General features: G+C 33.6%; 1 protein-coding gene across 1 annotated transcript in view; it reads right to left on the bottom strand.

Moving 5' to 3' along the window:
- Positions 1-16,030, bottom strand: part of LOC147074802 (uncharacterized) — a 39,385-nt gene extending 23,355 nt beyond the window's left edge. Inside the window, exon 1 of the mRNA XM_085942678.1 lies at positions 15,907-16,030. Coding sequence (XP_085798804.1) covers positions 15,907-15,936 — 30 coding nt within the window. The 5' untranslated portion in view covers positions 15,937-16,030. The remainder of the gene's footprint in view (positions 1-15,906) is intronic.
- Positions 16,031-20,985: the final 4,955 nt, after the last annotated feature.

Genomic DNA, 20,985 nt, shown 5'->3' with positions numbered 1-20,985 from the left:
TTGGACCGACCTGAGCATCTCCTCCCGTTCGAAGCACATACTCAGAGGATGTGGTTGGCATCCTGTATTTCACCTCCGCATGGACATGTCGGACGGCTTGCAAGTCCAAACTCAAAGAGCTTAATAGTCAAAAATGGACGACTCACTTCATACCCGGCGCGCACGAGAAATTGTGCATGAAAGTCATTCACAGATGTATAGGTAGATGTCACGTGACCATTGACGTATCCGTTTCCATTATGCGATACAAGCTTCGAGAATTTATAGTAATATAACCTTTATTGTAATGGCGTATTAGTGTCATGACTCATTGCGTTAGAAACAGATTCTCGGTTACTTACGACTTCTCGGAGATTAGACGCAAGTGAGCGCAGAGATTAACAGGCGACTGACTGTCCAATGGTTCCTGTCATTCAATTGCATTGAATAAACATTCATCAATATCTTAAAATAGCATTTTATAAATAATAAATAATACTAACACATGCAAAGTGATATCCCATCTTTCTTGGAGTGTTTAGTAGATTTTTTTACAATTTTTAACTAGGCACATTGGCATTTTGTAACACAATAATAACGGTGGAGTCGAAACCTGACAGTCAGAAATTTTGTATGGGCAGACCCAGCGGTGTCGCCAGACCGCTTGCAAGCAGAATGTTCATTTGAGCGTAGGATACCGATATTAAAATATGAATTTCGCCATCCGGCAGACCCGACACAAAGTGAGAGTCATTTTATTTTCTAGATGCTTCGTCCATATTAATGTAATTGTTAATAGTTCATACAAGAGAAGATAATATCTTCTATATTATTATAGAGCAAAAGACGACTGGGAATAATATGCATTTCTTAACTTAAGTAACAGATACATAATCAATCATTTTTCAGAGCCACTATGAATAAGGAATAAAATTGTTTATACTAAAAAGTGTTTAATTACATTCTTTTAAAGCTAGTAAGCTTCGTGTGGCATTAATTATTTATAATCGAATACCACTCACCACAATATTAACCACGCAATGTATACAATACAATATAAGTAAGTGGGTATTCAGTGTTATGTGGATTTCCAGAAATACCGCGGACCACATGGGCAGTCAGGTAGGGGGTCCGCTGACCCCCCCCTCGGACCGGCGATTCGCGCGATATGCCAAATATCTGTTTGAAATCAAAATGCACGCAAAATATACCGAACACAACGCACTGACGAGATAATCATCGTTCATATTACTACCAGCGCATCACTATTCTATACACAAGACTGCTATAGGCCGCTATCGGCAGCTATCGAGGGTAGTTTTTTCATTTTTTTAATCGAAGTAACAATTACAAGAAGTTAGCCGTCTAAACAGGCAAAATTGTCAATCTCGCTTTAAAATTTTACACAGCCAAGAGAGGTGCTGTTAAAACATAGCACGTATTGTAACAATTACAATAAGTTAGCAGTCTAAACAGTCAAAACTGATATGTACCTATGCGACAACCGGCAGGTTAACGGGAAATTGACAGCATTGGAGAATTTTATTAGCCGGAGACGAAAATTGCAATTTTTTTTTTAAAACATTTATTTGACGACTTTATGCTCAAATACAACAAAAACTCGCTAGCGTAATATTAATAAAATTCATTTATTACAACGTTTTTCTTAGCTCGTATTCTTATTTGTCCGGTGGTTCTTTGTCCGGTACAAATCTTGAAATCGATTTTTAACTAACTTCCCGACTAGCTAGACATTTCCAACTTTTAGAATATATCAGAACTCGGTGACAATGCATTTTTTAATACTTTTAGCTATCTTTAAGTAGAATCGAATTCATTTTCAGTTAATTTTGTTTTGTATGAAAAGTTATTTCGACACCATTATTGGTTGCTAGGGGTCTGGGGTCCTAGCAACTAAATTATTAATATATATGTGAGTTACTATGGAAATAAATATGAGATGTCAAAATGACATTTCAGTATTATTTATATCAAGTACAATTTTTTTTTGATCGTTTAAGCTAGTCAAGTCAAGTTTACATGATTCAACAGAAAATTTAAAAACTTTGTACATAAAAAGTTCTTTTTATCTTGTAATTTTGACTATAAACACAAAATATTCAAAATTCCGAAAGAAAAATACCGATTTGTATTATTAAAACATAATTATTACTAGTAGCAAAACAATGTGGCGAATGCCCACACAATAAAATAATTATACAATGTTAAGCGATGACTTTTATTTCAAAGAATTTAATAAAAAATAATACTTGGCAATCGTAAAATAATGAGTGTGCGACGGCTTAGTAAAATAATGCACAATGATGGATTTTCTCCCAAAGTCCAGTGCTTCCTAACATTTTTCACGTAACGACACACTGAAAAATACTTACATACCTACTGACATAGTCTTCGTATGACGGAACCCCTCGGAATGCAATTCAACCTACGACTGCGATCATAAAGCCGATTGGCGATGCTTTTGAAATTAACTCCTCCCCAATTAAACAATGTTTTTGAGATCAGTGGCGAATTTCGAAGCATTCTAAAGTAGGATTTCCCAGCACGGATTATTATATACTTATCTTTGTAATTTCAACTGTGCCTCAATATATGATCAGTTTGCAATTACATATACAGTTTTCATCCTGACATGATCATACTATTTACATCCCCTATTCATCAAAAACAGTCCACCCCATCTATCCCGCGATCACAAACCGTAGGTATTCGGCGGTTTATTACTACATAGGTGATACTAAATATTTTTTACAAGCTTTGAAATTAATGCCTTCACCAAACCATACATGCGCATCTATTCTATACACAAGACTCCTATCGGCAGCTATCGAGGGTAGTTTTTCATATGTTTATATCGAAGCATTATAATTTGTTACATTAAGTTAGCCTCTTTTATTTTGTTAACTGTCAATTCATGGTGGAACTGCATTGTATTGTTGTTTTTATTTAATAAAACGCAATTTTTTTTTGTAGTACTTATTCCACTTTGTGGACACAAAGTGGAATAAGTACTACAAAAAAAAATGCGTTTTATTAAATAGAAACAACAAATAAGTTAGCCGTCTAAACAGTCAAAACTATCAATCTCGCTCTAAAATTGAGCACACCCAAGAGAGGTGCTGTTAAAACATAGCACTTATTGTAATTGTTACAATAAGTGTTAATACTTCGATACAAAACTAATCTCGATAGCCGTCTTGTGTAGGTATATAATAGATGCGCTGGTCTCGGGCATTTATAAAGGGACACTACGTTTAGATGTGAACCATTGGCATATTTTTTTATAACTTGGATGTCTCAGAACCAGTTATCCCAAGACTAGGATCGCCGCGCACTCAAGTGTGCTCTATCTGAGTTTTAAAAGTTTGCCTTGAAGTGTGGAGAACAGATAAACATGAAATAACCAGAAGCAATTCTTATAGTGTACGTATAGTGGAATAATAATTTTACCTTGAACATGTAAACATTTGATTTCTTCGTGCTCAGCAAATAGGCAGTGCAAATGTCATTATTGTTACAATTGCTACCCTCGACTATCATTTACAGCGCTTTCTCTCACTAGGCTCCCCGTTAATGTGGTATATTTACATAAATTAACATACCATAATAACGTGACTACCATAATATATTCTAAAACTGTTTTGTTTTTTGCCTAGCCCGTGTAATTTTTCAAATTCAAATTCATTTTTTTATATATATACTTATAGTAAACATTACAAATTATTAATTTAAGACGTTCACAACGTGACATTTAAAAAAAGAAATATTAGTAAAACAGGATTAGGTATATAAAAAATATTAAACAGTAGAAAAGTATAAATATAATATTAGATATAAAGTACACCGAATGAATTAAGGAGACCCTATTTTAAGAATATAAAACAATGCCCACCTATACTCATCCTCACGCAGATGGAATATGTCAATATCCGAGGCGATTTGGTCGAACATGTTATCGCCCTCCCAATTGGCATTACCAGTGGCAGGTTGGTTCTACACCTTGGGAGAATAAACAATTACTGATGCTCTCTATTTCTAAGATAGTTATCAGGGATAATTTTGCAGTAACACACACACTAAGTCGGTTTTCAACGCGCGAAGATGACGTTGAAAAACCCAACGCGGGCCCCGAATTGCGGCCCACCGTAGTTACGCCCCTGCCTCCGAGTGGACAGGCGGCAATCTAATCCGCCACTGCGAGCGCGACATGCAGCATGTAAAATAAATAATAACACAAAAAAACTATCAAATTGGCGAATAAGACGGCGAAAAAAGTGAATTATTGAACGTAGTTATGCGCAAAGCAGCCAGTACACACAAATATCAAACAGAGATTGAAGCACTTCTATGTAAAGTGTGTTTCTTTAAATCCAGAAAGCCTCTGAATACTCTTTATACCTTTTAAATGATAGATATTATATATACCTATGATTTTGTGTAACTTTTAAAGAGATAAAAGGATAAAATCTATGAAATTTTGATGTTTTAGCAGTCCAGGGTGTCTTGTGCAAAACTGTTTTTTTAGAACCAATGTTCATTCTGCAGAATGCACCTAACTCTTATTTTTGTAAGAAAAATCTTTATTTTTGCATCTATTTTCTTAAAAAAAGACCTTCCAAGTTAGTCTAGATATATATTATCTAATATAGTATAGATATCTAGTATAGAAGTAGGTATTATGGGAATTTCAAAGTTCTCAAAATAATTCTAAAAACTTGTAAATTATAAATTCCTGGCACTTATTTTTACATGAAAAAATCTATATAATAACATTGTCACGTGGTTGCTTTATGCAGGACAAAAATGGCATATGTTTAAAACGCATTTATGAGATTTTTGTATAACAGCAGCTTGGCTGATTTGTGCAGAACATAAAACAAGCGTGTGAGATAATGGAAATCGCAACACAGTGAAACCCCGATTCTACGGTTTTCAAGGGAACCTAAAAAAAGGATAAATGCGGGATATAAAGATATATTTTTTTAAACTCGTTTTTCTCCTGGGGATTTTTCGACGTCTTGAATTATTTTCAGTTTCTCAGCTGGAGTTCTAGTTTTCTTCATGGGGGGCATTTTAGTTGCGACTTATAAAAAATCGTGATACGAGATGCGAGGCAAGCCTGAGCTCCGACCGACCTGTGCAAACAAAGCGACGCGACTGAAAGGTCTGTATGTATCGTATCATAAACAATTCTACGAAAGCGAAATAAAAAGTATTCAACAAAAACGGTCAATCGGTGTAATATTTGTGACGGGACCATAATATTTAGACGATAAATCGGGGAACGGTTAATGAGGGATTATCAATTAACATTGTTCTTATTGGTGTTTGGAGGGACTTTCAAAAACGAACGATCCGTGCGTGAAAACGATTTATGTACCTACTCATTTTTTTTTTTCAAAATTGTGGCCCGGCTGCTTTGTGCATAACCACGCTCGTTCAGCGGTCGGGGGGTATTATGAGAAGTAAATTGCAGACGCGAGATGCTCAAACGGTTATCGGATCGGCCGTTCGTTCACCCGCGGCCGCCCGGTCGGACGCCTCGTCACTCCAGCGGGGCGGGTTCAAACGCGGTCACTCCGGGCACACAACACCGACGCGCCGACAAGACACCGCGATATTCATTGCCTACCTGCTGGCCACATTCGTTAGGAGAATATCGGGCCCGTCTGAGAAAACCTGAATTACGAATGTCATGCGCGTAAAACGTACAACAGATGATACAATTATTCTTTCTATGTCATACAGTGACGTCCCTAAGCAAAGTGCCGCCCTTAGACAGACTTAAAAAACCGCCCCCTTGCAATTAATGTAGTCTCAAATTGTATGCGTGTGATGAAATATGAAATGCTTATTTATCTAATCTTAAAAAAAGACAAAACAAACACGTCATCATCTACCAGTGACGAAGAGTGGAGGTAGGCTGTTAAGATCCGCCATAAATAGTGCACACTAAACTTTGTCAGCCATACGCGTATTTATAATATTAATACTATCGACTGAAGGTACTTGATGGAATTTGAATTTAAATTCTAATGGATTCAAGCTCTGTACTATTCCATTTAAGTCGTTTTTTGCGCGTTGTCAGTGTGTGTTTACCTTTGGTGAGTGTAAACGACGCCTGAAGATGCCGAAAGGCGAAAGCCGGGTCACAAAAAACGACTTAAGTAAATGGAATAGTACAGAGCTTAAATCCATTAGAATTTATACATGTATTTGTTTTCATTGAAATAAGACTACAATAATTTACAAATGGTGTTGGTCAGTTTTTTTTTAAATTCAATTAAACCCTGCCTAAACCAAACTATAATAGATAAAAAATATTGTTTCATCTATAAAATATTCAAAGTTATGTATAATTTTAGATATTATTTTATAGATAGACAAGTGTTTTTTGACTATTATCTATTATGGCTCAGTTTTCGCAGGGTTTAATTGAACCTTAAAAACCAACCAAAACCATCTGTAAATTGTAGTCTTATTTCAATAAAAACAAATACCTACGTATTATTGACAAAGTTTAGTGTGCACCATTTATGACGGATCGTAACAGCGGATCTTAAATTCAGTAAGCCCTGCCTAAGCCAAACCATAGTAGGTACTTAGATAAAATATATTATTCCATCTATAAAATATCCAAAATTATGTATGGTTTAATGGCAAAATTTTAGATATTTTCTAGATAGAGGATTATTTTTTGACTATTATCTATTATGGCTTTGTTTCGCAGTGTTTAATTGAATTTTAACTAACCAACACCATCTGAAAATAATTATAGACTCAGTTCAATGAAAACAAATACGTATGACTGACAAAATTTATTGTGGACTATTTATGCCAGATCCCCACAGCCTACCTCCACCCTTCATATCGATGCATTTAAAATAATTCCCGTGCTCATTGCGGAATCCCCGCAATAGGTTATCTACATGCTTTACGTAACAATAATAATAATTATAATCGCTGTATAGTTAAATTTGACAATTCGGCATAAAAATGCCTGCCTCCGAAAAACATCATAATGGAAAAAACGTCAATCTTCATTAGGTATAATATAAAAAAATCAAATTATTTTATCATTAATAAAAAAATATATATTTTCCAATTTTACGTCAAATTCAGCATGATGCCACTTTGAGAGACAAATAAAATTAAAAACAACTTCAGAGAAATGAAAGAAAAATATGACATGACATATTATGAAATATTTCATTATTTTTTTCAATTTTTTGGCATGCAGTTCGGCAGCCAGATACTGGCTTGAAAATAATTACTGATAGTAAACATTTCATTATGAAAAAGATGACCTAAGAAAAATTCTTAATATTCTCACATGAGTAGAAGGAGCCAAAAATATGTGAACAAAATGAATATTTATATTTTATATTCTAAGTTAGTGTGACAATTTATTTTAGGGTCAAGGTGTTTTGTGAAGGTCGAAAATGAACAATGTTTGAAATCTCTGCGAGCTTAAATAATCTGTAGACTTTGTGGGTAAAAACGTAATATTATGTCATTATGATACCTCGACTTTTCTCATCTTAGAAATTAACATTTTATAGTCACATTAAATATTAAGTTAATAGGTACTATAAAAGACTATTACTGTAAAAATCGTCGTGTTAAAATAGAAATTAAAGCCATATTTGGTACTTACATCAGTCCGTACTTTTTCAACGTATTATTATGAGTCGAGTCGTGGACCCTGAAGGCAAGGGAACGGAAAGCAAATGATGCCTTTGAGATATGGTGTTGGCGCCGAATGCTTCGTATTTCTTGGACAGAGCACATGACGAACCAGTCAATCGTCCAGAGACAGAAGATAAAGGAACGTCTCTCGACAATATGTCTGAGACGAATTCTGCAGTTTTTTGGACGCGGACCGGACAACCTGGAGAGACTGGTGGTTTTGGGTGCCGTCCAGGGAAGGCAAAGCAGAGGAAGAGCGTCGGCGCGCTAGAGCGGCCAAGTGAAACAGTTGACTGGGGGCACCATCCATTCTGCCCTGAGAGAAGCGGAAGATCGAGAAGGATGGAAAGTCTTGGACGCTCAAAGGATGACGAAATCAAATGTGGTCACGATCCTCAGCCATGAGTGTACGACCAAGAAGAAGAAGATTATGCCAATATGTGCATTAATTAATTATATCTACAACTTTCATGTAACATGTCATACATTCATTATCATCAGCCTGAATCTATCCGTTGCTAGATGAAGGCCTCTCCAAGCGGATTCCACTTCTCTGTGAAGTGGAGTCATATATTATATTCGGTAATATTTTCAATAGAGTTTGTAATTGACTCGTAATTTCGGATAAATTACAACATTTCGCGTACCTACCATAGGTATAGGGCTCTATAGCGTCTGTACACGTGCATGGATTTACTGGCACCATTAGTGAGTAAATTCAACTATCGCGATAATAACCTGTCTACACGTAACAGTGCCGACTGTCTAGCCAGTCACATTATTCAAGAGTAAGCGAGACACGTTGTTGACATTTTATGGTGCTATTTGACTGATTGTGAAAATTGGTTAACGTCAAAATGCTCTGCGCGGTGTAGTTCGTATTTTTTTCCGGCAGATTCGCCACTATCGTGCGCACCACCACGCAAGTACAAATTATTGCGTGAAAATTGACACGCTTCTGAACTTTTTTGATCCATGTAAGCAATCTTGTAACTTGAATACGTGTGTTTACACGTGAATTTTCTTGTTATATATTGGTAGGTATAATTCTCAATTCTCAATTTACAATAATATCTACTATTTTATGGCTATTGTATGCGGTCATGAAATGTTAATTTCTGAGATGAGAAAAGACATGGAATCATAATGACATAATATACATACGTCTTTTCTACGAAATCTACAGAGTATTTAGGCTAAGTTTGCAATGATACTCAAAATGATTCATTTTTAACATTCCTTCAGCAGCATATAGATACATTCGTGGCTATAAACAATGTAGGAATTCTATGACATATTACTAAAGTAACATTACTAGGTACCTTATATACCTCGTGTAATAGATTTTAAAAAAAACTAGAACGCAATCGTATTGATGTGATAAAAATATGCCATTATAAACACTAAACTGTCAAATTCATCATTATCTATGTTTATTGGTTTCCATGGTTACGATGTCATGATGTAAAAAGATAAAACACTTACTATTGTGACATTGTGTAGGTATTATTATCAATGTTTATTGGTTTCCATGGTTACGCTGTCATAAACCACTTAATTTTATGACAGTGTGTACTTACATATTGCACATACATACATACGATAAATGATTTTATAGCATTTTGCAGGATAGAATAAAAAAATATTAGAATTTGTACTAAGTATACCAAAAAAAGATTCATATAGATATGTCATAATATAAGTTAATATTTTATCGTAGTATTACAACACTTGACGGCAGTGGCGATGAGTGACTTTTGGAAAGAGGTAGACTGTGGAAATCAGAGAAAAAGAGCACACTTGTCAGGTAAGTATACTTACGGGAAATAATAAGATAATACGATATAACTACTGACGAATGGGTACACACTAATGACTAGAGTAGGGTATTTCCCGAGAAGATCACAATCTCGAGATTCGGGATTTCCCGAAATGATGAAATTTTGAATTTTCGAGATTCGGGATTTCTCGAATGATGAAATTTTCAATTCTCGAGGTTCGGGATTTCCAGAAAAGAATTCTACAAATATCGGGGAATTTAAAAAAAACTGTAAAAATCCTAAAATCAGTGTAAAAACAGTCAAATTCAACTTATGTGAGAAGACAGACAAAATAGATATATGATAACAAAAATAATTCAAAACATTACTTATTAAAATGGAATTTCAAAAAACACAGACTGTCAATCGCTGCGTCTGACAATCGCGTACGCTTTTGAGACACAAAATTCCCTGATGTTGCATAAATTGCGCTCATTTTGAGTCGACGTTGGCGTATTTGTGTTAAATGCCCCGATTAGTCCTTGAACGTTTTGTGTTTTCTATCCACTTTTTTCATATAGATAATCGTTGTTTCAATTAATATTTGATAATAAAGAAATCCCAAATCCCGAGAAAAGATTCTCGAGATCCGGGATTTCCCGAAATGTTAAAAATTTGAATTCTCGAGATTCGGGATGGAAAATCTCGAAAATTTCTCGAGAATTCCCGTCGGAAAATTCCCGAAACCCAACTCTACTAATGACAGCGACACACTACATCGATGAAATTTCAATAGCTTGCTTACTATATAAAATTGAGCGATGTGTATTTTTCTAAACCATTTTACTACCAAAAATCATTTAAATTTTTAATTTTAAAAACAATCTATATTTCTTTTATAGGTACGTGGTTAAATTATCTTATGACGAATTATTTTGGACAATATTATGCGCAAAGGTTTTAGGCTACGCCTCTCGAACCTACCATGTTGCATGTATTACGGTAGACGAGGATGAGGTCCATGAAGTAAAGTCCATACAAAAAAAAACTGATATTCAAAGCACAATAATCCGATATATACAATAGTTGAAGAGAGATGGCGCTGTTGCGTTTTTTTTTCCTTTGACAGTGGTTCTGTATATATTTAATTGTCTGATGTCGTTGGCAAATAAAATTATTTTTGTAAAATATAAAATAATCGAGTTATTTAAATAATAGCCTAGTATGGAGTCTTCGCCACTGCTTGACTGGGAGTCCACAACGTTGGTAACCATAGAAAAATATACTCTGTACGTGGGAGGGGGGTCCATTTCAAAAAAATATCCATAATAGTTTATTAGTTACTTTTAAGGCGGCAGCAGGGGGCGGGGTTAACAAAATATAGCAGGTGCCATTGACTTATATGTTCACCCCCACCTACTACTCCGGTTACATTCCCCATACTCAGACACTCTGTATTTGTGTTGCCCCTACTTGGTTTTTAAATGTTTAATATGTATCTTGAAAATGACTCAATTCAATTATTAAAAAAAAATCAAATACAGGCATGTGTAAGTATTTCAAAAGACAATAGAACACATTTAAAAAATAAATGTCCCTTGCTATGATTTAAATTGTGTCCGGGAAACTTGTACGTATGCACTTCGCCGTATCACACTTTACCGTCAAATGTTGTATCGGAAATATATGACCGTATATTAAACACCATCCAACCTCTTTGGTCGTATATTACTGACATAATATTCATGTCTAAATAAAACACGGTTCTTGTCGGTTTACACTTTACAGGAAGCCAGCAGCAAACAATTTTTTAAAATAGCCAATATACTTATTTGTTAGGTTAGATTAGGTTTTTTAAATTCATGAATTTTGCCAAAAAATCAGCTATGAAAATTGAATTAATGTTCATATTGAATCTAATAAAATTGGAGACCACGGCGAACTGTGCCACGGTGAAATGTTTTACGTACAATACTTTACATGTAACCGTTTTAAATTTGGACAGCTTCATAGCTGTGTGATTTACAGTACTAAAACTACGCAAACAACAATATACAATTTTAAAATTACATCAGTTCACTCTTTATACTTGCTTTACTCAGCCTATTCAACTAGAGTGTATTATCCTCCAGTGAATACGCGATTACACACTAAGTAAATATTGAATAAAAAAATGATTAAAACAGTTTGTTTTATCCGCCTACAATACCGGCGCTAAGTAACAGGTTAGTTAATCTTATTTTGTAATTATTTCTACCTACAATCAAGTGTAGGGTAAAATTATAATTTAATAGGCTAACGTATTATACATTGTCAAAGTCAGCACTCTCCTTCAGCGAGGGTTGCCAGTTTTGAAAAGATACGATCTAGACAAAAGGATTTAATATAAGTAACTAAAAAATAATATTTCTTAATTCAGTCAGCATGAACTTGATAGCAGTAGCGAAGGGTGAAGGTAAGCTGTTAAGATCCCCCATAAAAAGTGCACATTGAACTTTGTTAGTCATGCGTATTTGTTTTTATTGAATTAAGACTACAATTATTTACAGATGGTATTGGTCAGTTTTTAAAAATCAATTAAACGCTGCCTATACCAAACCATAATAGTTTCGATATATACCTACCTATGATACCGACAAAATTGAGCACACTTTTTGATTAATACTTATTTTGTGTTCGTTGGATTAAGAATACATATTACACACATTGTTGGTCCATTTTTACAACGTTTTTATTAGCTCGTATTCTTGTTTGTCCGGTGGTTGTTTGTTCAGTACAAATCTTGCAATCGATTTTTAACTAACTTCCCGACTAGCTAGATATTTGAAACTTTTATAATATATCAGAACACGTTGCCAATGCATTCCTTTAATACTTTTAGCCATCTTTAATCAGAATTGAATTCATTTTCAGTTAATTCTGTTTTGTATGGAAAGTTATTTCAGAAAAATCCGTAAAAAGTAAAAGACTATTATTGGTTGCTAAGGGGGTGGTCCTAGCAACTAAATAATTAATATATACGTGCGTTATTATGGAAATCAAAATGAAATGTCAAAATGACATTTCAGTATTCTATATTTGTTTGTTTTTTATTTACTTCATATCAAGTACAAGTTTGAGCATATTGAGCATAATAATTCAACAGAAAATTTAAAAACGTCGTATATAAGAAGTTCTTTTTATCTTGTCATTATTTTTAAATTTATTAAGCCCTGCCTGAACGAATAAAAAATATTATTCTATCTATGAAATATGTATTCAAAGTTATGTATGATTTAATTGGATAATTGCAAATATTTTATACGTGGACGAGTATTTTTTGACTATTATCTATTATGACTTGGTTTTAGCCATAAACTATAGATACCTACATCATATATTTATACCTACATTTTAGCATTTTAATCGAATTTTAAAAACTAACCAACACCATCTGTATCAATGAAAACAAATACGTATGACGGACAAAGTTTAGTGAGCACTATTTATAGCGGATCTACCCAGCCTACCTTCACTCTTCGCCAATGCTTGATAGAATTCCATTTTACAAAATGACAACATAAATTATATTAAATTCTACAAGTATTTTTAGGTTGATAGCAATGCTAACTCGTAGTAGTGACGTCACAATGCCCAGGTCTTATAAAATCATAAAAGCCAAAGGGTTTGCACTTTTCTGTCTGATATAACAAAAATATAAAGATAAGTCGTTTATTTTTATAGTCTTGATAATGCTGTTACAACCGAAATAGCTATCGACATAAAAATGTAGAATTTAATATAGGTAAGTACTTAGTATTTTAGATTATCATTTTGTAAAAATATTTCCATTAAATTCAAAACTATTTTAGACGAAGTGGTCCAGTTTTATCAATTTTATTAAAAGTATTTTTATTAAGATAATTTAAATTGATATGTGAACATTATAGGCTATCTCTATTCACCAATCTACCCTGTTTTTACACACATGCGTCTAGTGGCATCAAGAGGTAAGGTCCTCATCAGAATGTTTGAAGAGTTGTTGGCATATTATTTTCTCGATTTATAGATGATTCCGATTCACAGAGTTTTTCGCCGTCGTAAAGGGCCATGAGTGACAAAACCCGTGTCGCGATAATTGAAATCGTACAATAACTAGAATGGTAAAACCAGAGAACACAAAATTAATGGAAAGTGCATTACCTTTTCGGTGGGATATACCTATTAAAACACGCGTTAAAGAATAATACGTTATTTTCAATATTTACGTTTGTATAATGATTATAAACGGAAAGCAGATTCAATATTGGTTATATTCGAGGACATTCAGGGCGGTTTAGTGGCTTGCCCTTCATTAAGTCATAAACTCATAAATCAAAACTGCTGTCAAAGTCTTAGTCTATGTCGTCTGGCTTTCGCAACATAGGTATTTCTTATAAGTATTCAATACATCTGTGAGTAATATTATATTGGGTACAAGTCTGTTATCCTGTATACAGCGGCAAACACATTTTGAAAATAGCCAATATACTGGATTATTTGTTAGGATAACCCAATGACATTAATATGGACGAATCATCTGGAAAAGAAAATGACACTCACTTTATTGTCGGGTCTGCCGAATGGCATAATCTGTTCTAACGCCATTACAATAAAGGTGATATTGCTATAAATTCCTGATGCTTTTTGTTGGTCTGCCGAATGGTTCGGTTCGAACGGGTTCGCTCAAATGAACATTGACATTAGAAACACTGCTCTAACGCCATTACAATAAATGTCATATTGCTATCAATTCCCGATGCGTGATATCGCATAATGGAAATTGCATGACGTCCACCTATACATGCGAATTCACTTGCTAGCTACTGTATTGAGTGCGTCGTCCATTAATAATGTCATTGGGATAACCTAACTTAACCTAACCTAAACTAACCCAAACTAACAAATAATCCAGTATACCTATCGGCTATTTTCAAAATGTGTTTGCCGCTGTATCCAGGATAAACGTATAGAACCTTATATTGTTTAAAATTTCATTTATTCATTCAACCACTTGTATTCCATTTTGGTTGTGCTCGTAACTGGCTGTAATTTTAAGCGAGGGGTGCAAGACTAGTCAATGCGCTCCACAAAGACGTAGACATTTTCAGTGTTTTGTTTTCTTAAATAAATAAATAAAATTGCACCGCAGGGAATACTTTACCACGTTTTTATTAGCTCGTATTCTTGTTTGTCCAGTACAATTTTTTTCTTGTTTGTCCAATACTAATCTTGCAATCGATTTTTAACTAACTTCCCGACTAGCTAGACATTTGAAACTTTTAGAATATATCAGAACACGATGACAATGCATTCTTTTAATACTTTTAGCCATCTTTACGCAGAATTGAATTCATTTTCAGTTAATTCTATTTTGTATGGAAAGTTATTTCGGAAAAAAAAATCGTAAAACTTAAACACTATTATTGGTTGCCAAGGGGGTCCTAGCAACTAAATTATTAATATATAGGTGCGTTACTATGGAAATCAATATGAAATGTCAAAATGACATTTCAGTATTCTATAATGTATTCAGTATTTCTATCAAGTACAAAAAAAGTATTTATTAATACATTTGTCAAGTTTATATGATTCAACAGAAAATTTAAAAACGTGGTAAGTATATAAAAAGTTCTTTTTATCTTGTAATAATTTAATAATTGTGATTGCTAATCCCGAAATCCCTCGAATTCGTCATTTTCAATATCAGGATTTCACGATTTATGGGACAAATAATAATAACAGAATATTATAGAATGATAGCATATTAATATACCTGTCTAAGCATATAAGCAACGTAATATTTATTTGCATATTATATCTGAATATGATTAGGTATTAGAAGATTTATTTCATTTAATCTTCATCCAAAAATAAAATGACAGACGCTAATTGGAGCAACCAGTGTACGGCCAACATTCCAGTCAAATAAAAATCCAACTACACAAAGGAATTGCACACAAATCAGAAGTATGACACGCAACGAGTACCTAAGGGACTTTTCAATGTCATTAAAGAGTTAATTGTCATAATCGCCATGTCTATTTACTAAATAAAGCCACGAGATGTTATCTATTTAGTACGCAAACGATAAAAAAACGTGTTTTGACAAGAGCAACAAACACTTCATGCCAAAGATATTGCGTATTAGACGTACGCGAAAAAATGATTTTTTCACATTAAACAAAACAAAATTTGACAGAAAAATCATATACATATAACGCTAATAAGTATTGGGTCTGTTTATTTATATAATTCGGATGTTTATTACGGGCGAAATAATTATAAAAATAATTTAAAAAAACATAACAAAGACCCGAGACCACCGGCATTGGTCGAAGTGGAATCAGCTGTTTCAAGTCAAAATGAAAAACAAATACACACAATCGACGTTTCACAATATGCCGTGAATTGTTAAAGGTTTAATTTTTGGACTCACCTCGAATTTGTTTCTGCCCGAGTATGACATGTCTGCATTAGGATGAACAAGAACTTTGTAAAATTGCACTTGTAAGCGAATCTTGAAAAAATGTATACTACCAAAAGAGAACAACAGAAAGTGTAGACGTATAAGGGTTGCCAGTATGTCGACTAGAAAATCCTGCTCTGGCCAGAAAATATCTGACAAAAAAATATTAACTTATTGCAGTTTTACAGAGGGAAGTATTTTTTTTTAAATAATGGTAATTAAATTAATAATAAATAGCTTACAGACCTACAACCTTATCTAGAGGGAGCCACAGTCGAAAACTTGTCCAGTTACGAGTCTTGACTCGTAACTGGACAAAATCTGACATTCAAATGACATTTTCAAAATGGCGTCCTATGGTAGTTCGTAGTTCCATTTTTGGCCATTCTACAGATACAGACCCATAAACTTATCTGGAGAATGAGATGGGGGAGCCACTGTCGAAAACTAGCCAATCACGACTCGTAACTGGACAAAATATGACATTCGAATGACGTTTTCAATATGGCGTCCTATGGTAGTTCGTAGTTCTATTTTTGGCCATTCTACAAATAAGTTTGTAATATTATAATAATTGAATGTTATAAATAATATCTCATTATTTATAACATTCATAACATATTGTGGATAATAATTATAAAATTAGATAACTTTAGTGTTTTATTGTGTAAAGCCTCGATGACATTGAGCTACTTTACAAACTGCTTATTGGCGAATTTACAATCTGCTTGTAAACTCGCCCAGTGTCATCATCGAACATGCTAACAAGCAGATTGTAAACAATCTACCGAGGAAAGTTGAAAGCCGGTCAACTTTACACGCTACACGCTGTCATATGTGCCTACTGCGACTGCGCAGTAGAGCGATAGTGACGACCTCCCGGTAAAAAATCGAACTACTCAATACGTCCTGTCAAAATAGTACCTACCAAAATATGACGGTTTCAACTCGCTAGCTTGTTGGTTTCTGAGCGAGTGGAAAGTTTTGTGTGTCATCATAACAATCGCACTAGCTGACTCGCCGAAATTCGCCAACAAGCAGCTTGTAAAGTAGCTCAATGTCATTGAGGCTTTCGTTATGCTTAATTATGAACAATGCCTACCGTAGGTATTAAATTAAAAATGTTTTTCTAATACATAATATTACGTCAAAGACGGTTGTTAATAAAACAATTTAATAGGAAAATATGTTAGCTTGGCAACACATTACTGTCAAAAGTGGTGTGTTCAGATATGCTATATAACATTTCCTTGAATGTTCGCAAATTTATCGATTTATTTAAGAAGTTCTGTTATTAAACATTTTTTATTGGCGGGAAAATTCAATTTGTCATGGATCATCTGTCTGGTGATGAAACAATGTTTATTTTAATCTGATAATATTATTAAAGTTGAACAATAGACGAAAAAGAAGTAGATATCTGATACACAGAAGGTTATCGCTTATAGTATACCAAAGAGTTTGACTACAACAAGAGGGAACTTTATGAAAGTGTTTAAAACACGTCTTCATGTCCAGTTTATTGGTACATATTATTTGTTGAGTGTTTTCATTTGATAGGTATATTCGTTCGCCATAGGAAAATAAATGTTTTTAAAGTTGGTGTATAAAATATCTGTAAAGCCGCCATATCTGTTTTCATTTTTAGACCTGTGGGTCTATTCTATACTTATCGACCGCTAAAGTGATAAATATTGTCAAACTTAGGGTAGGTTTGTATCAAAGCATTAACTCTTATTGTAACAATTACAATAAGTTGGTTATATTGTTGCAATAAGTACTATATTTTAACAGCTCCTCTCTTGTTGCTGTTAAAATATAGCACTTATTGCAACAATTATAATCAACGTATTGTTATTGTTACAATAAGTGCTAATACTTTGATATAAACTTACCCTAAGTTTGATAATATTTAACACTTTAACAGTCGATAAGTATAGAATAGACCCAATGGACGACATAATAATATAATATGTGATTGTTCATTTGAATATCTACCTATATTCTGCTGGATCTGTGACCGTCTAAAATGTGAAAAAGTATGATTAAATTCCACATTGAGAAGCCATTTGATTGTTTGTCTCTTATAAAATCATTAGCATTTGCTTCCATTTTTACTCATATTACTGCGTTTCATGATATTGTGTCATTAAAAGTTAAAACTTTATGAATAGGTCATTTATGGAATATAGGTAATTTATGGAATTAACTTTTTCAATGAATCTAAAATTGTGTTGAAACGCTTCCAGTTACTACAGCGCATTTATTTTATACACATGACTATCGAGGGTAGATTATCATATTTATGTATTGAGGAATTATAATTGTTACAATAAGTTATTTGTAATTGTTACATTAAGTGAAATGTTTTAACAGCACCTCTCTTGACTGTGTTAACTTATAGATCGAGACAGTTTAGACGGCTAATTTAATGTAACAATAATTATTATAACACCTCAATACATATGATAAACTACCCTCAATAGCCGCCTTGTGTATTAGTAGACCCACAGGTATCACGACGATCAGACGATATCGCATAGTAGAATTAGTATTATAAATATTTTGTTAGATAACAGAAGATAGAAACGATAGCGGCCGATTGCAGCCTTGTGTATAGAATAGATGCGCAGATGCAGGTAAAAATTGTCACATTTGTTACAAATGAATCAGCAATATGAAATTAATTGCATCTAATTTAAACTGTAGACCGATGTCTACACAGATGTTTTCTATAAACTGGCTGACATGTCAGAGTGCTATATATATATGCTGTAAGGACAGAAGCTTGAAGGTGTACGTAAAATGGAAAGTGGATTTGTAGAAAACATTATAAAAACTGAAGGGGGATTTTCAGTTCACTAGATTGGTCATGGTGATGTGTAGATATAATGGGCCGTTCACATTACCACACGTCATATGCCGTCACACTGAGATAGTGATTCACTATCTCTATCTCAGCATGACAGCACGTGACGTGATGGTAATGTGTTTGGGCTATAAAAGTCATGTAAGTAGGTACCTATTGAAAATGTAATAAAAAAAGGAGTGGGTAGGTACATGTTGATAATAAATATTATACACACACAATTATCTTAAACAATTTTATTCATAAGATAAAAAATTATAAATATCACAGATTTATTCCTTATAATAAAATATAATAATATTAGGTCTGGTAAATATAACAAAAAAAATCCTCAAACATACAAAATTATTACACATAAATACATACAATACAGTAATTAATTATTAGTATCTATTAATACATCAAAAATTGAGCCACATATTTTATATTGCATTTTTTAAAAAAACATCAAAGAAAAAATTAATTTAAAAAAAGCCTTTATGAACAGGTGGCAATGTGAGAAAACATTTGAATGTATAATTAAGTAGCCTACTTGAACAGCGGTTCTAGCAATAAATTTATGTATGTCTTTACCTTTTATCTCTTGACGTTGGACCATGCTAGCCAAATGTATGGCCATACTACGACGCTGTGTCGGTGTTTCTACACGCATCAAAGGGTGCCAAAATTCACAATACGTACTTGACTCAACGTAAAGGAAAGTATTTTTTCTTTTTAATAACGGAAAGTACATGAAAAATCAGTTTCCTCACATCATGAAAGACGGAAAATAGTTTATATTATTTTTATCTCGTCTATAATAATATAAATAAGGGAATATTTATTTGACTAACAGAATCTTGGTAATGGTGTAAACACGATTCCATCTGTCGTTTACAGAAGCAGATGCAGCAATGGGCCATACCACATTGGGTAGGAATATTTTAATTATTACCGTATCAGTTTTGTGGTAGTGGTCTTTTGAGACCTAAAAACAAACCAAAACCTAACACAACCCATTGCAACCCTGAAAAAACAAGATTATATTAGATTTTGATTTGTTTTTAAGTTTAGAAACTATTGGTGGCCACTATTGTTGCATTTTCTTCAACCATCGATCAATTGAATCCAATCGTGTTTACTATTGGCAATGACATTATTGATGGACGACGCACTCAATACAGTAGCTAGCAAGTAAATTCGCATGTATAGGTAGACGTCACGCAATTTCATTATGCGATATCACGCATCGGGAATTTATAGCAATATGACCTTTATTGTAATGGTGTTAGAACAGTGTTTCTAATGTCAATGTTCATTTGAGCGAACCCGTTCGAACCGAACCATTCGGCAGACCCAACAAAAAGCATCAGGAATTTATAGCAATATCACCTTTATTGTAATGGCGTTAGAAAAGATTATGCCATTCGGCAGACCCGACAATAAAGTGAGTGTCATTTTCTTTTCCAGATGATTCGTCCATATTAATGTCATTGACTATTGGTAATGAATTACCTCGTCAGGAAAACTATAATAATATACTTAAGTGAATATTAATCTGCATATTTGACTACAATATTTAATTGTATTACATTCCATAAATTCATCTGACATATTACAGTCATTTTGATTTCTACATTTAAAGATGTGAATTTCAGGCCATTTGTCAAATTTATTTGACAATCAGCAGAGCTATTCAAAATAGTTAACACAGTGGCACGTTTCCGTTATTTTTATTACTCCAAAATAACACAGATATCACTCGGAACAATTCCATAAGCAAGGGGTTATTTACAATAATAGTTAACACAGTTAAAAACGTTTTACTTGATTGATAAAAAGAAGTCCAATTGAAGATTCTAATGAGATACATTTTGAATCAAGTACAATGTGTTAACTGTGTTACTCAACGACATTTGACAGCGCGCGGTTAACGCAGTCATAGACGGCCGTGTTAAAAAAAAATCAGTTAACTTCCCGGAATAATTAAATGACTGAATACGACATATATTTATCATTTTTTATATTGCTTTTGGAGTTAAGTCATATGTTAGAATACAATGGAGTACCTATTGCATACATATTTAACAAATTCTGTTATGTATAACCAATCTAGGTTACTATTATACGGTGGTTCGACTCTGCAGAACTATGAATCTTCACAATGATCGAGTGGAACAGTTTTGTTCTTTTGTCTCTTT

The sequence above is a fragment of the Rhyacophila brunnea genome, unplaced genomic scaffold (genome assembly GCF_057557595.1).
Source record: "Rhyacophila brunnea isolate RB1 unplaced genomic scaffold, BYU_Rbru_1.0 scaffold_15, whole genome shotgun sequence".
NCBI lineage: Eukaryota > Metazoa > Arthropoda > Insecta > Trichoptera > Rhyacophilidae > Rhyacophila > Rhyacophila brunnea.
Note: the sequence above shows the minus strand (reverse complement) of the source record. Positions and strands in the feature narration are given on the sequence as shown.